Here is a 17,748-nt window from a genome sequence, read left to right on the forward strand (position 1 = left end):
ACTCAAATAAATGTAAAATACAACCATGAGATGTGCTAAAAAAAAAAACAGTTTTTACAGTCTTTTTAAGGTCTCATATTTGACAGAAATTTGATCAAGACCTTAAGGAAAAATTGCCCTAAGAAAATGATTTACTCGCCAGGGGTGGTGGCACACTCCTGTAATCCCAGTACTTGGGAGGCTGAGGCAGGAGGATCATTTTGAGTTGGAGACCAGCTTGGGCTACAAAGTGAGCTCACAGCCAGCCTGAACTGCACAGCGAGGACCTGTCTCAAAAAGACCAAAAAAAAAAATAAATAAATAAAAGAAAAGATTTAGCTAAGATGTCAATGGGAGGGAAATATTATCTGAATAGAGTAACACATTGTTCAGGCGGAACAAAGAGCATGTGTGAGTGCCCTGTGCCAGCCTGCAACTTCCCCACAGAGGAAAAATGTGAATCTGTGAATGAATTCATGCCTCCGTCGACTCACTGCACAACTGACTGTGTGCCAGGTGTTGTTCTAGGAACTGGGGACGCAGCAGAGAAAGAAGCAGAAACAAGTTCTGCCCTCATACCGTTTTTACTCCAGTGGGAAGAGCCGGAAAATAGCAAAAAGAAAGTGAAATTTATAATACGTTTAATGTTGAAAAGGCACTACAGAGAAAAATAAAACAGGGAAAGTAATTAGGGACCATGAAAAGAACACTGTAATTTAGATAAGGTGTCCAGGAAAGGTCTAAGAAAATGACATTTGATAAAGGAGCCCTGGTGGCTGAGTGAACCATCCTGATACCCAGAGGGGAAGAACTGCAAAGAGAATGGAGGTGAGAGACGCCTGGCCCAGGGAAGAATGGCAAGCGGGTGAGGAGGGCGCAGTGGGCACGCTCAGAGCGCCCAGTGGGAGCAGATCATACAGGGCTCTGCAGGCGGCTTGGAAGATGTTGGCTTTGAATCTAAGCGAAACGAGCCACTGTAAGTTTTTGAGAGGACAAATAACGTGATCTGATGTTCATTGTAAATAGATCGCCAGCTCTTATTTAAGCAGAATCCAGGATAGCTAACATCATCCAGGCTAGCTAACATAGCTGTACTACTGACTTCTATCGCTTTACTGAAAGAATCAGTTAATGATTACTTACTTGATCTATCTTGCATGTCTCTTTGTTTTCCTGAGAAACCACTTTGAAGAGATCAATACCTAATACAACAACCACTGTTAATTTCCTACCACTTTGTAACTCTTTGTTGCTTGTATTGTTCCGATGCTATTTTGTAAATGGATGTCTGTTTGTTAATATGTTTTCCTTTTATTTTTAAAATAAATTTTTTAAAAAAGCAGAGACTGAAGGGAACAAGCAGAGAAAACAATAGAAGGCTGTCTCAGTAATGCAGTTCAGAAGTGAAAGTGGCTCAGAGGGGTGGAGGCATAGACATGGTATCAGAAGAAAAGATGAACAAGTGAGCAAAAAATGTGTTCAACTTATAAATGTATGGAGCTGCTAGGGCAAAGCCTGGGGAAGTTTAGGGTGAAGAGCAACACAACTGAGGAAGATTCCATACCAAGTAAGCAGAGGCCACAAATCCATACCTATGCAGATACTGACACAAAGTTAGCCCTACTCCCTACTCTAAAGTGGCGCTCGGCTCTCTCAGTACTCAGAGGTATCAGCGTGCATAAAAATAGCAAGGGGTGGTGGCTCACACCTCACTCAGAAGGCTGAGGCAAGAGGGTCACTGTAAGTTTGAGGCCAGCTTGGATTACATACTGAAGAAGACCAGCCTGGACTACACATTGAGACTCTGTCTCAAAAAACTGGAAATAAATAAATAAATAAAAATAAAAATAAAAACAGAAGATGTGTCAGTCAAAGTTTCACACCTAAAATCCCAGCACTCTAGGAAGGTGAAACAGCAGAAGCATGAGTTAGAGCTCAGCCTGGACAATTTAACAATTTAGTAACAGTCTGTCTAAAAATAAAAAAATTGATAAAAATAAAATAAAAATGGGCTGAGGATGTAGCTCCATGGGTTCAATGCCCAGGACTACTAAAAAAAACTAAAAAAGAAAAGGAAAGGAAAAAAAAAGAAAATATCTCTCACTCAGTAGAAGCACGTAACACTTCTTTAACTTTGGGCTTAAAGAATCAGGCTCAGCAAATAAAATACTGTCAACTAAAAATTTTAAAAGTGTGATCAGGGGAGGAGAAGGGGAAGTAAAACAAAAAAAAAACTAGGCTGTGATACATGAACATACCAACTCCCCACAATGAACATATGCAATATATATCACAAAAAATACTAAAAAAACTATTAAATTTTTTATTCAAAAAGATGAAAAATTAAAAATAAACAATAGTATATTCAAGGGTCTGAGAGTGTGCTTTATACTTATCAAACTCTTCCAAATGTTAGACAATTTTTGAAATTGTTTTTTGTTGTTACAACAGTACTAAATAATTACAATCCTATTTTATAAACAGAGATTTTGTAATTCAACCAATATCTCAGTCATAACAAGTATCTCTATTAAGACTCAAAGGAGGGGGGCTGGGGATTTAGCTCAGCGGCAAAAGCGCCTGCCTGGCAAGCGCAAGGTCGTGAGTTCAGTTCCCGGTACCAGAAAAAAAACAAAAAAAAAAAACCAAAACAAAACAAAACAAAAAAAGACTCAAAGGAGGGACTGTCTACATCATAAAATTAAGTTGTTTTCATTCTATATACTATTTAGTATAACCACCATTAGTATAGTACAAAATTAGTGTAACTAATAAAAGATTACTTTTCCACATTAAGCTAGTGTAGGCTAAACCATAAGAAAATATTTTATTAGTTAAATATAAAAATTCACAAAATTAGGTACTTTTAAAATGTTTACATTGTATATCAGGAAATAATGATCATTTAAAGACACAACTATACTCCTATCACCATCAACTCTTTAATATTAGCTTAATATTAATTCTAATGGATATATAAACTTTGCAGCCCCTAATTATATAATTCAAAAATTATTAATAATCAGTTAGAAAATGCTATCAAATACAAAAATATTGATAGTAGTGATATAAAAGTAATGATTTACCTTCACTTGTAGCATGGGTTGAAATTCCCTTATAAGTTTCATTGAAGAGTCATAAATGGAATTTCCAATTTTTATTGACTCCAAAAGTGGTACAGGACGAAAGTCAGTATGGTAGAGTTCGGCATTCAACCAGGAAGCTACAACCTCCAAATTAGGAAGAGTGGCACTCATGCCAACAACTTGCACAGCATTAGACAGAGGACTGGCTAAATCTGCCTGGCTACGAAAAACAAATAAAAATCACATTCAAAGATACATACTAAGTTAACAAGTAGTGCTACTAAATGCTCTAATCATGTCCTTTGGTGCACACATGTATACCAGAGGTGATCAAAATATACGGTGAATGTTTAAATTTTAAAATTTATTATAGTAAAAAACACATTACCATTAATCCCCCCCCAAATATCCTCCCTCACTTCAAACACACTTATCCCACTGTTCCTGACACTTTCTGAAGCATTCCAGAAGTCCTCTTTCATGGACATCTTTATAAAATATGATCAAAAATACAGTGAATGTTGCTCCTGCGTGCCAGCCAGTGAAGAGGCAGATGGTAAAGCACTGACGTGTGTTCTCCTCTTCCTTATTCACCAGATCTGGCACCATGAGACTTCTAGCTCTCCCCCTAAATCAAAATGACCATGAAAGGTTCACATTTTGAATCAAATTGAGAATATCCATCAGCTGTAATAACACAACAATAGATAGTGAAGGAGACTTCCAGAATGCTTCATAAAGTAGCAAGAATAACAGGATAAGTGGGTTTGAAGTGAGGGGGAGTGTTTTGAGACCTAATGGCAGTGCGTCTTTCACTGTAATACATTTTTAAAATTTAAATATTTACCATATTTTTCAAGCATATTGCAAACACTTAACATATAGACCTAGGATTGTAATTACTGGATCATGGACTACTGGGTCAAAGTTTACCTTCAATTTTAAGAGATAATGCCAAACTATTTTCCAAAGAGACTGCACCAAAGTAATACATACTCCAACAACCCACTTGTATTCTATTGTTCTAGTCACAACTTGGTATTGCCAATCTTTTTAGACTGTATTCTAACTTTTTTTGGTACTGGAAATCAAACTCAGGACCTTGCGCTTGCCAGGCAGGTGCTTGTGCCGCTGAGCTAGATCCCCCGCCCATGTCAACCTCTGTAATGTTACCCATTATGGACAGTGTATGATGATGCTTGATGAGAGGTGATATACATCTACCTCACTGCTAATGAGATGAGCAGCATTTCACATTTCCAGGCCATTTTTACACTCTCTTGCAAATGTCAAATTCCTCATCAATTTTTGTCAAATTCCTCATCAAGAGAGTTGACATTGCAACTCTCTTGCAATGTCAAATTGCTCATCAGTTCAAATTCCTCATCAATATTTGGGCTACTTGTGTTTTTGTTACTTGTAGAATTGATTAAAACATTTACATAGCGACTTTCTTCTTTCATTAATTTTTGTGGTTTTTACTATTCTTTTCCTTCTACTTTCTGTGACATTACCTTACAATTCTTTTCTGAAGTTCTTAAAAAGGATAAATTAAGTAATTAACATGTATATATAATACTATCAATTTCCCTTTAACTAGCTGAGTTTAGTGGTGCACACCTGTAATCCCAGCACTCGGACAGGGCAGAAAGATTGCTGCAAGTTGGATGCCAGCTGGGCTACAGAGTGAGTTCAAGGCCAGCCAGAACTACATAGTGAAACCTTGTCTCAAAAAAAAACAAGAAATAAGTAAGTAAAATAATTTTTTCGCTTTAAAACAACATCAGTTGCATTCATTTATTATTAGATATTTTTATAGTCAAAAACTACTTTCTAATTTCAACTGATTCTTTTGTCCCAAAACAATGAGTCCAAAAATCTATTATTTAATTTCTAAACATTATACATTTTCTAGTTATGCCTTGCTTATACTTATTTATACCTTGATTCCACTGTTTTCAAGAAGTATTTTTTTAATTTTAAATTTTTATTTGTACTTGTTTGCAGTATGTAATGATTACATTCATGAGTTTGTTTTTGTTTTGGGGAGTTTTTTGTTTTTTGGTTTTTTTTGAGACAGGGTCTCACTATATAGCTCAGGCTGGCCTTGAATTCAATATGTAGCATAGACTGGCCTCTAACTCCCAGTGCTCCTCCTGCCCAGCCCCTCCGAGTGCTGGGATCACAGGCATGCACCACCATGTCTGGTGGCAAAGAGTGTGTTTTAAGTGATTTCAGTCCTTTGAAATATATTAAGACCTACTTTATGGTCCAGAATATGGTAAATCTTTACATAAATGATAAACTAAAAACATATATTCTGCTGTTTTGGGTAACTATTCTATACACAACCATTAGGTGAAACTTGCTGACTGCATTAGTCATATCTTCTCTATCCCTAATGATTTGGGATATAGTATATGTATTATGCAGTATATTCTATCATATGGTAAGACATATTTAAATCTTCCTACATGGAAAAACTGGCTTTCTATATGCCAAAGATTAAAACTAGACCCATATCTTTCGCCACGCACTAAACTAAAATCAAAATGGGTCAAAGATCTAAATATTAAAACAAAAACACTAAACGTGCAGGGAGACAGAATAGGTAGAACTCTTGAAGACACTGGTGTAGACAAAGACTTTATGAATAAAATCCCAATCGCACAGGAACTATTACAAAGACTCGACAACTGGGATTTCATTAAAAAGCTTTTGCACAGCAAGAGAAACCACCAACAGGGTGAAGAGACAAGCCATGGTGTGGGAAAAAATTTATGCCAGCTGTTCCTCAGACAAAGGACTAATACCTAGAATATACAAGGAACTCAAAAAAATCAGACCTCCTAAATTTAAAGACCCAATCCAAAATCTTCCTCAGGGGAAGAAACCTATTTAGTGCCTAGCAAAATAAATGAAAATAGACCAACACCAAAGTGTATCAGTATGAAATCTCACCACACTAAAGGAAAAAAAAGCTCCCAGAAAAAAAAATTATATATTATACCAAGGATGAAGGATCAATATGGCATTGGATTTCTCAATAAAATGAAAAAATAAAGGAATAATATATTTCTAATCTTGACTTTCATACCTAGACAATTTATTAAATATAAATCAAAAGGAATTTTCAAATATGGTTCAAGGCCAGCCCAGGCAATTCAGTAACTTAATCAGATCTTTAAAAAATAAAATAAAGGCTAGGGGTGTAGTGTAATGCAAAGCCCTGGGTTCAATCTACTAGTACCATTTTAAAAATAAATAAATAAATAGCAAATACCAAAAACTTTATATTAGTGTCTTCACTGAAATAAGGGCAATTTTCTGGATGACAGCTCCACAAAAATGAGGAAAGAAATCAAGGGAAAGGTGTGCAATCCAGAAAAGAGGGCTCTGTCTCAAGCCAAAGGCAATAGAAATGAATGATAATGATAAAGGGAGATCTCAAGCAAGTGCTATGCAGGACATACACAGACTAAACCCCGCCATACTGGAGCAACTCGGAAGGTCTTAGGAGAAACTTCTTCAAGGTGGTGACTTTGGTAGGATAGCAAATGCACTGGAATATAATAGTTGGGGACTTACACAACTTGGGACGAGGCCAGGGGTAAATGAATAATAAGCCCCTAGAAAACCAAGCCACCCAACAAGAAAGATATTTATTTATTTCAGATAAAACAAAACATTTTTTAGAAAGGAGAAAGGAATCACAGAATAATCTAGCTCAGTTCACAGTGGTGTTCATATAGTTATAGTACTACAAGACTGAAAAATAACCTAAGCAAAAGTACAATTAGAGTTGGAGAATGGGAGGATAATAGGAGGATGATGAGAGGAAAAGGAGACTAAGAAGATGAGATTCAGTTTCAGTGAGGAGAGAACAGAAGATCTTCATGCTCCAGAGTAAGACGTCTACAGATGATGTCTCACGCTAAACTTCAAGTGGCTGCATTTAAAGATACTGCTGTAAATTTAAATAAAATTTTTAAAAAGCGAGAAGATTTGAAAGTACCTGCCTCTGAGAAGTGGGGGCTAAAGAAATATTAATTTGTAAAATTAGTCCTGACAACTCAAATTGTACATGTGCAAATCGACCAATACAAAATCTCTCATAAAAGGGTGCACACTGAAACAGTGCGCAGTCCAGTCTAACAATGTTTACAAAGTAATCGAAAATCAGCTTCAGTCTGAAGTACTTCTTTTAGAATGAGAACAAACTACTGCACATGTATTTTTTAAATAAAGTACTATACTCCTTTAACTTGTACTTTTGCACTTTAAAGCCAGTTTCTTAGCACGGTGTGGATAACAGCAATGCAGTCATTTCAGGTACTCACCGAGATGCTGATTTCTGAGTAAGGTAGCAAATCTTAGTGAGCAGAAGTTCCAGCAGATACCCTCGGTGAGAATCTCCCAGCATATGTAGCTCATCCACGACCACCATTCCTAAAAATATTTTCCAGATGCTAGGTTTTACAGAACTTCACAATTCTAAACATTTTTCAAGATTCAATAGCATATATCATACAGTATATAACTATGATTATAATATATTGCAAGTGATGTAATTTCAAGCTATAACATAAAAATCAGATTCAGCATAATGAGCAATTGTTTTCCAAGATGCTTCAGTTACCATAAGCACTCCTACTACAATGGATCCTGAGTCTAAAAAGCAATGATTAGCTAGCTCAGGACTAACCAAGCCCAGGGAACACTGCCTATCACTACTCAGACACTTCTAAATTGGAAACTTTATAGAAATAAACATATAATGGCGTGCCAAAGACATCTATGTCAGTTACGAAGTATAACGATTTTTTTCTAGTAATGAGGTTTGTACCCTGAGCCTCTACGTGCAGTTACGTACAGAAATTATAATAGTTTCATTCTGTTCCATCAAAAATAGCAATAAGAAGTATTTGCTTAAATTTTCTTTACCTAACAGATCCATCTTATTTTCCTCTATGAGGCGATTGATCAGACCATTGGCCCTCTCAATTGTGCAGACAGCAATATCCAAGGAGGAGAAATGACCTGCTGGAGAGGTACTGCCCATATAGCCGTCCACTTTTATTCCTACTTCTTGAAACAGACTCTGAATTGAAAACAATGTAAGTGAAAAAAATGTAATGCATGAGTTATAGATGGATTCCATCTAAGAAAACAGATATAACTATGTAAAGACATTTATGAGATTACTGTCAGTTGCTCCTGACCAAGCCTCACATACTTTTTAGAGACATATACTAAAATTATGAAGTTCAACATTAACAAAGCTCAATACAAAGATTTCTGTTAAGACAGAGTCAAAATTAAGATATATCATATATAAGTACAAATTTCCTATGATGAATGTTATCATTGTGCATATCTAAAATGCACCAATAAAATTAACTTTAAAAAAATAAAACCAAGTTAAAATAGGGCTGGGGATTTAGCTCAGCAGCACAAGTGCTTGCCTAGCAAGCGCAAGGTCTTCAGTTCAATTCCCAGTGCCAAAAAAAAAGACAGAATCAAATAAAATTAAGTCATTTTAAAGACAGCACTTAGTAATCTAGGCTCTAAGAAGTATTTATAGAAATTAAAATAGGAGGAAATTACCTTAAGCACTAACATTTTTAATCTAATAAACAGCAAGAAACTAGCAAATTTTAATTAATGCTAATATAACATTTTAAGAAACAAACTAATACTTCATAAGAAAAACAGTCTTATCCTACTAAAGACCAGTCGTTTATATAATGGAAAAAAGTTTTTATAAGTCAAATTCAAAAAGGCAAAGGATTTATATGATCTGAAGAGAAACCAGAGTTATAAGTCAAATTCAATGGGAGTGTGGAATTAACGTTTTTTCTTTTTCTAGTTTAACATTTAACTAATGTACCTTCTCAGTATAAAAGGTCCTTTCATCATTTTCTTACTTTGGGTCTAAGTTGAGAGGATGCTACCATGAAGGACCGGCTTTCCTGGCTACTGGCTTCTGAAATAACTGTTAAAAAGATGTATAGAATCACAGAACTTGAGAGCTGTTTATTCGATAAATTTCTTCTGAGCATCTGAGTTAATCCAGTGCTAAGAGATAACATCCTCGCTCTGCAAATAAAAACACTGAGGCCCAGCACACTGTTTCTGGGCTGAAAACAGTGGCAAAAGGGAGTAGAAGCCAGATTTTTTTGGGCTACTAGTAGAATAATCTTTCCATTCTAATAACACATTTTTTCACTGATGAAATCACAATAGTAAATGTATTGCATTTGGTGAAACACTCTTTGTTAAAAAGCCTTAGGGCCGGAGATACAGCTCAGAGGCACAAGCACCTGCCTGGTAAAAAGCCTCAAAAACTAGTTAGTATCACATCAATGTAAACTCGTACCATTTCTTTTTGCAAGAAAAGAGGTACACATCACAGATCTGGAACTTTGCCTAAATACCAAGGCTCTTCTCTATCAGCCCCTAGACATTCCCAGTGGACCTCAAACAAAATGGGACATGCTTCCTCAGGCACTCGCTCCTTGTCATACTAGACCTACAACTCAGTTAAAATGCTGATTCTTAATTTTCAGGGTATATAATGGAATTAACACTAGTTAACTATTCTGTTTGCTTCTGAAGAAAACATTTATAAATTTTTACACAATAGTCAATAATCACTTGCATGACTTTTTGGCCCTTTCCCTTTTATGTAACAATAATTATTAAAAGTTTTCCTCTATAAATCTTTCACATTTCCAATAATCAGCTTTTAAGGAAAGATGGGATACAGTAAAAGAAATTGTGTTTTTCACCTGTGTTTATAAATTCTTTTTTTAAGGCCAGGCGTGGTGGCACATGCCTGTAATCCCAGCACTAAGGAGGCTGAGGCAGGAGGATCATTGTGAGTTCGAGGCCAGCCTGAGCTAAAAAGTGAGCTCAAGGCCAGCCTGAACTACATAACAAGACCCTGTCTCAAAAAGACAAATAAATAAATATAAATTCTTTTTTGGGAACACTAGGAATCAAACTCAGGATCCTGTGCTTGCCAGGCAGGTGCTGTGCTGCTAATCCCTGGCCCTGCTTTTATAAATAAATGCTGCGACTATATCCCTGGCCCTGCTTTTATAAATACTATTTCAAATGAATAAAGCTAAGGATGCCAGTAATGGGACTTTTACTATTTCAAACTTAGTATTTACCTGGAGATAGTATTTCTTCTCTTTAGCCACAGAAACAAAGGGAAGAATAAATAAAGCTTTCTTCCGCATTTCCAAAACGCGCTTCAAAATAAGTAATTCTGCAACAAGGGTCTTCCCAGCACTTGTAGGAGCTAAAATATGATTATTCAACACAGTTAGGAGTGGGGATATAGCCCAGCCATAGAGCACTTGCTTAGCATGCACAAAACCCTGGGTTCAATCTCTACCACCACAAAAAAAAAAAAGATAAACACAAGTAAAATGAAAACAATATTTGGTACACTGCATTAATAAATGTTTTAAGCCATAGTCAGCATTACAGAGCCAACAGCTGTCCTATCATTAAGGCCCCAACTAGCACTGGAAACCTTTATTCCCTGAAAGGCCTTTGATTTTAAACTAGCTTTCTAAATACTTTCTCATTGAGAGTAAAAATTAAAAAAAATCTTCTATCAGCAATAAATGATCAATATTGTTGAGCATCTAGCTTATATGTAAAGATTCACACACACACAGAAAAGAAAAAAAAATACTTTTTCACTTGGTGAATGACTAAAAGCCCTGTTTTGAGAGGATAAACAACTTTAACATGTAATAGGAGCTATGATAGAAAATGAGGAAGGGTGACTGTAAGAAAGCCTGTGGAAAGGAAACATAACATGAGAAGGAAGGGAAAAGGGAAGAAGAAAAGAATGCAAAGCATGAGAAACGCATATACAAAAGTCTGGAGGAGATCCTGGCCCACGCAGATGACAGTAAGGAATTTGCTCAGCCTGGAGTATAAAGTATTCCAGGAGAGGAAGAAGATACAAAAGCAGCATGTGAGGAAGAATTTTAGAGTCCTGCTAGGAAAGCAGTTTAGTAGACTATCCTCTTTTTGTGTGTCTTTTTTTTTTATCTTTTTGAGACAGGATCTCGCTATGCAGTTCAGGCTGGCCTTAAACTCACTTTGTAGCCCAGGCTGGTCTGGAACTCACAAGGATACTCCTACCTCAGCCTCCCAAGTGCTGGGATTACAGGCATGTGCTACCACGCCCAGCTAGACTGTCCTAAAAGCAAGCAGAATGATAGATGAGTTCTTTGAAAGGGAGTGACAGGATCAGATTTGTACTATTATAAGCCAGGTTGGCTGAAAGAGCAGGGCAAAAACAGGAAAAAGGTAAACTAGTTACGAGACTACTGCCTAATCTAAAAGAAGAATGATAAAGAGCTGTACCCAGCCATGGGCAGAAGAACAGAAAGCAGTCAAAAGTATTTAGACTCAAGAGATTTTTATAGTAATAGACACAGGACTTGGTGGTTACTTGTATGAACTTGTAACCACAGACATGAGTGATATCCAAGTTCTGGGTTGCAGCTTAAGTTCTGGACATTCTACCACAGCCACTGAACTCAGCATTCAGGAGTAGTACTCTCCTAAGTGACAAAAACTGCTCTAACCTCTTATACATAAGAAATAATGTAACCCTAAATGCTACCGAGTGTCTGACTCCCCACCCCTCCGGCACCCCCGCCTCATAATTTGCAGTGACACAACCAGTAAGTGATATCACTTTCAAACTCAACCAGTCTAACTCCACAGGCTGAACTTATGTCTACTGATAAAGTAAATCTCTGTTTTTTGCAGCCATAATGAAAAATCTGGGTGACTTACAATTTCAGAAAACGTTGACACAAAGGAATTACATCTTACCAAATGACTAGTCTAAAGCCAATGTGGCAAGCACAGATCAAAATTATGTATATCAAAGTTATCCTAGAAAGCCCACATAAATCTTCTACAAAACATTATATATATATACACATATATAGTTTTGTACATACAACCCTGTTCACAGAGATCAATTTATACACATATAATGTATAATATTTACATCCTGAAAGCAACTGAGATCAAATGGGAAAACAGCAAATTCACATCTCCGTCACACACATTGTGGGACACTTACCTGCAGAGCAGGCAGAACTGCTTACTTTACAAATTCTAATATTCCTTGCTTTCCCTCCCACCTCAGTCTTAAAGAGGAATTTTCCTAATTTAAATATGCATATCTAGGTTAAATGTGGTGGCATACACCTGTAATCCCAGCGCTAGGGAGGCTGAGGCAGGAGGATCACTGGGAGTTATAGGTCACGTTGGAGTAAAGTGAGTTCGGGTCCAGCCTTAACTGCATAGTGAAACCCTGTCTCAAAAAGACAAATAAATAAGCATATGATGACTCTACACTTGTAAGCAAATATTTTAAGACTTTATAAAGTCTTGTCTCACCTACCTTTATTTTTTTTCCTTTTTTTCTTTCCGGTACCAGGAATTGAACTCACGACCTTGCACTTGCCAGGCAGGTGCTGTGCCACTGAGCTAAATCCCCAGCCCCTCACTACCTTTAAAAGAAAAACTAAACTAACTCAACAGAGTATCCTTTACACAAGATCTTAAAAATAATAGAGAATTAGCGTGCATAAATTGAGTACCTGAATAAACTAAATTCTTTCCTTCCAAGACCTGTCCAAGCAAAAGGCATTCTGCCTGCCATTCAAACATCTTTTTTACACCAAAACTGTGATATTTCTGTAGAACTGCTTTAGGAAGTCCCCAATTTGCCAATAACAGCTTGTCTAGTTGGTCCTCAGGAAGTGTTTGCTTGCATAGTCCTTTCAGGAAAGAAGAAACAAATAATAGTTTAGTTTACTTCAGACATATAACTTTGGTAGTTAGCCCTCCACTACACGTGTGTTGGAATTCCTGGGTGTTAGAATGAAGCTATTTAAAGCACATTCTGAATTCATGAACCTCTTGGGAAACTGTCCAGGTAGAGAAAGGTAATAGTAAAATGTTGCCTACTGAATAGAGTTTGTTTTTCCCTGAGACAGACTCTCGCTCTGTAATTCAGGCTGGCCTCGAACTCCCGAGCAATTCTGCCTCAGCCTCTTGAGTGCTGAGGTTACAGGCGTGCGCTACCAAGCTCGGCTTGGATAGAACATTTTAAGCTCCTTTAAAGCGCAGAAACAACCCCTCCTTCCCAAAACCTGCTAATACACAAGGTAGGGCGTGTCGGAATTCCGAGGGCGGAGGGATATTAGGGACGGAGGCTCCCCGCTGGGGAGATGTAAACTTTCAGGAGGTTTCTATCTTAGTGCTGGGATGACTGCACTAGATAAAGACTCGGCTGGGGGTAGGGTAGTAAGGCTGGGTGAAACACGCCCAGATGGAAACTTTTTTTTTTTTTTTTTTTTTTGAGACAGGGTCTCGCTACGCAGTTCAAGCTGGCCTCGGGCTCACTTTGTAGCCCAGGCTGGTCTCGAATTCGCAAGGATCCTCCTGCCTCAGCCTCCCGAGGGCTGGGATTACAGGCGTGCGCCACCACGCCGGGCGGGAACACTTACACTCCTTGTCACGAAATGTAACCTTACTCGCGAGCAACCGGAGAAAACGTTACAGTCCCTCCCGGCCTTTCTCTGGACTCGCACAGCCCGAGTCTGGGCTCTAGGAGGAGCAACCTGCCTCAGGCAACAGGGTCTGGGGAACTAGGAAGCCGCTTCTGTAAAGATCCAAGGGCCCACGCCGGGCGCACGCCTGTCATCCGGCGCCCGCGAGGAAGGCACGATCTTCGGGGCCAGCCTGAGCTACTCCCCGGGTTCGAGGCGAGCCTGAACTACGTAAGAGACGCTGTCCCGAAGGAACAAGAACAAAGCCCGAAACGCCCGCAGCCGCCTGAACCCCGCCCCACGCGAGTCCCCGGGAAGGGAGGGAGCCCGGCCGGCCGGCGGGCGAGCAGCACCGGGCGGCACCGCACCTGCGGCCGTCAGGCTGCGTCCCAGGCCCGGGGGCGGGCTCAGCGCCGGCCCCGCGGGGGGCTGCGGGCTCGCGCCGCGGTCACCGCCGCCTCCCGGGAACGAGTCTGAGTCCGACGCTGATCGCCGCCGCTTCCCACTCCGGCGCGGAAGAGTCATGCCTCGCCGGGTGTTTAGGGAACAGCATAGTCCCAGCGCCCCCGCGCTCGGGAGAACCCGGGCCTAGTGACAGGTGTCACCTCCCGCTTCCCGCCGCTCTTCGAATGCAGGCCTCCCGGCCCGCCCCGGAACCATCGAGTTCTCCGTGGCAAGAGTAACCTGAGAATCATAGAGTGGGGCCGGGTGAGGGAAGAGCGGCTGGGGTAGGTGCCAGACTTCCGGCCTCCAGCCTGGCGGCTGGTGAATGTGAGGGTTAAGGTCGAACCTAGGTTGAAGGAGAAAAACACCAGCATGCGCATTTATAATCATACCGGCCTAAAACCGTTCCTTCTTTTTCCGTCCATTTCTGGTCAATGAGCTTCCCCTTAAGAGGAAGATTGAGTGCTCGCTTCGGAAGCACATATACTTAAAAAAGGCAAATTGAGCAACTAGTTCTTAACTTGTTGGTATTTTAAAAAAAAAATTATTCTAGGTTGTGTGTGTAAAGCCATATACAAGAAAACCTAAGGGCTGGGGATTTAGCTCAGCGGCACAGAGCCTGCCTGGCAAGCTTGACGTTGTGAGTTTGATTCCCGGTACTGGAAAAAAAAAAACCAAAAAGCAAACAAACAAATAAGAAAAGAAAACCTGGGATTTGTAACAGAGAATAAATTGCCCTTCTTTTCTAGTGTATGGTGATAAGGCAGGGACGATTTCTGTTTACGATTTCTATTTTGGCCACCACCCACCAGGAGTATGTGGTCGGGAGTAGGGATCGGCGGATGACAGACCCCTTAGAAAGTTGCGTGAACGCTACAAAGAAGGGGGTTTAACTATGTCTGGGGGATCATTCTCAACCAAGAGCTTATCCATGGGTCTGTGGTCTACCTTTGTGACAAAGTAGAAGTACCAAGGTCTGGACATCCGCAGTGCCATTACTCAGTGGCACGGTTCATTCCACCAGGCAAGCCAAGCAGGTGACAAGGCCACCATGATGATGCCAGCAAGTCTATTCTGCAGCGCTAAATAAATCAAAAGGGTCCGCAGCCTCAATAAATCACCCTCAACCGGGTTTGGTGGCCTAGGCCTGCAATCCCAATACTCTTAAGAGGCTGAGACAGGAGGATGGCGAATTCGAATCCACCTGGGGAATTTAGCGAGACTTTGTGTCAAAATAAAAAAAGGAAAAGGAAAAAGGAAAAAAACAGAGAGAAAAGAAGGTTGCAATGGAAATCAAGCTTTGTAAAGAAGGAGGGGAAGAGGCGTTGGAGGGGAGGGGAATGGGAGAAAAAGAGTACCAAGACATATCATGTACAGGTACAACTTCCCTATGATCGATATGAATATATCTAAATTGTGCCAATAAACTTCATAATAGCAAAAAAAATTTTTTTAAAGGGCTTGGAATGTAGCTCAGTACAAAAGCCCTGGATTCAATATAAAAAAAAAGTAAAAATAATAAAAATTTGGAAAGGGCACTGGAACATCAGTTCTCTGGAGAAAACGAGTTTATTTTTTAAAAAATATAAATGAAAGTACAGTATTCTAAAAGTCCACAAGATGGAGACATTACCCTGTGAGAGAAACACTTCCTAGTTACCTAGGCATTTATTCATGCAACTTTTTTTTTTTTTTTTGGTCTTTTTTGAGACAAGGTTTCACCATGCAGTTCAGCCTGGCCTCACTTTGTAGCCCAGGCTGGCTTCCAACTCACAGCAATCCTCCTTCAGACTGCTGGGATTACAAGCGTGTGCCACCATACCCAGCCTACAAATACTAATTGGCCATCTGCTGTATAAAATGTAAATGAAAAATACAGTGGATGTTTAAATGTTTAAACATTTATTACAATAAAAGACACCATTGGATGCTGGATTACAGGTGGATGCCTGTAATCCCAGCACTTGGGAGGCTGAGGCAGGAGGATTACCACAAGTTCAAAGCCAGTTTAGGCTACATAGTTCAAGGCCAACCTGGACTACGTGGCAAGACCCTGTCTCACGAACAAACAAAAGCAAAACAAAAGACATACTGTAATTAATCCTGCCAGAATGCAAACACATATATCGCACTATTCTTGCCACTTTCTGAAGCACTTCCGGAACTCCTCCCTCCTGAACGTCATTAGTTGTGCTGTAGTGGTTGCCTCAATATCCTGAATCACTAAGTCCCCCCTATTATTATGTTATCCTTCTTTTATTCTTTAAAATAAAAAAAAAATATATCCTGAATCACCCAAAGCATTTAACTTTCACGGTCATTTTTACTTTAGGCAAGAGCCAGAAATCACATGGTGTCAGATTTGATAAATAAAGTGGACAAGGACACTGTAATGTTATTACCGGCCTGTCTTTCCACTGGATGGCACTCAGCAGCACTCACTGGATTGCTGTCGTAACTTGTAATGATATTCACAAAAGAGAACTTCCAGACCTGCCTCGGAAGGCGGCCAGGACGGCGAGATAAGTGTGTCCAAAGCAAGGGGGAGTATTTTTGAGAGGTATCAGTGCCAATGTATCTTTTACTATAACACACTTTTAAAATTTTTAATATTCATACATTTGTATGCTAAGCACTGTATAATAGCAAGGAAATGGTACAAAATGCTTTCTGCTTTCAAAGACGGTATAAACAGAAATCAAACTATTTAATTTCAAATTGTGACTACTGCTCAGGCAGAAATGAATAATCAAAGAAATGAGAGGGGCTGGGGATTTAGCTCAGCGGCACAGCCCCTGCCTGGCAAACGTGAGGTCATGAGTTTGATTCCTGGTACTGGGGAAAAAAAAAAAAAAGAAAAAACAAAGAAATGAGAAAAATTCTATGAAGTGGACATAAAAAGAATTAAGATGTGTTATGTACACATACCAGCGACTTCAATAAATATGATCATTTTATACTGCAAACATACACTAACAAAAAAATAACTTTTAAGATTTTAAAAATAAAAGGAATTCCAACAGATTGTAGTCAGGGGAGAACTTTCAGAGATGTGGAACAACATAAGGATTAACAGTGCAACTCTGGGGCCAGTCAGTCTGGGTTTAAAGATTTAACAGCTGTGTGACCTTGAGTAATTTGCTTAACCCCTCTGTGCCTGTTTGTTCATCCATATGATGGTAGTAATGTCAGCTTGTTTGGGGACCATAAGAACTATATAAGTCAGTGTGTGTAAAGTGCTTGGAACAGGGCTGACCCATAGTAAGTACTATTGGAAGAAAATGGAATATAAGTGTCCTAATATTGCTCCATATATAACTTAGCATTTTGGTGGGAAAAGAATAAATTAAGGAAATGTCTTACAAATGTATTATATTTTTACGAAGTGAACTATGATAAAATAAGGAAAATAATTAGAAAGGAATTGAATGATTTATATCACCCTACTAAAAGTCTAGACAACAAAAAAAAGCCTAGATAAATTTTACCATGTATAATTTCAAATGTTCAATATCTATTTCTAATTAAAATGAACTATGAAAATAGAGAAAAGAAAGCTCTCAAAAATATTAAACAATTCTATGCAAATAGTGTCACGATAATTAATATTAGAACACCAGAAGCATTTCCCACCT

General features: G+C 38.9%; 1 protein-coding gene across 3 annotated transcripts in view; it reads right to left on the reverse strand.

Annotated features, from left to right (window-relative positions):
* The window catches only part of Polq (polymerase (DNA directed), theta), a 115,763-nt gene extending 101,464 nt beyond the window's left edge, over nt 1-14,299 (reverse strand). For 2 of the 3 annotated variants that reach the window (XM_013515227.1, XM_005386484.2), the window contains exons 1-6: nt 14,038-14,299; nt 12,716-12,895; nt 10,244-10,374; nt 8,010-8,166; nt 7,406-7,514; nt 3,066-3,285 (exon numbers count right to left, since the gene is read on the reverse strand). In XM_013515227.1, the coding sequence (XP_013370681.1) occupies nt 3,066-3,285; nt 7,406-7,514; nt 8,010-8,166; nt 10,244-10,374; nt 12,716-12,895; nt 14,038-14,194 (954 nt within the window). In that variant the 5' untranslated portion in view covers nt 14,195-14,299. Of the gene's footprint in view, nt 1-3,065; nt 3,286-7,405; nt 7,515-8,009; nt 8,174-10,243; nt 10,375-12,715; nt 12,896-14,037 lie in introns of those variants that run through there. The other variant, XM_013515228.1, reaches the window with a different exon arrangement.
* Nucleotides 14,300-17,748: the final 3,449 nt, after the last annotated feature.

This window comes from Chinchilla lanigera, unplaced genomic scaffold (genome assembly GCF_000276665.1).
Source record: "Chinchilla lanigera isolate Chin_1 unplaced genomic scaffold, ChiLan1.0 scaffold00026, whole genome shotgun sequence".
Taxonomy (NCBI): domain Eukaryota; kingdom Metazoa; phylum Chordata; class Mammalia; order Rodentia; family Chinchillidae; genus Chinchilla; species Chinchilla lanigera.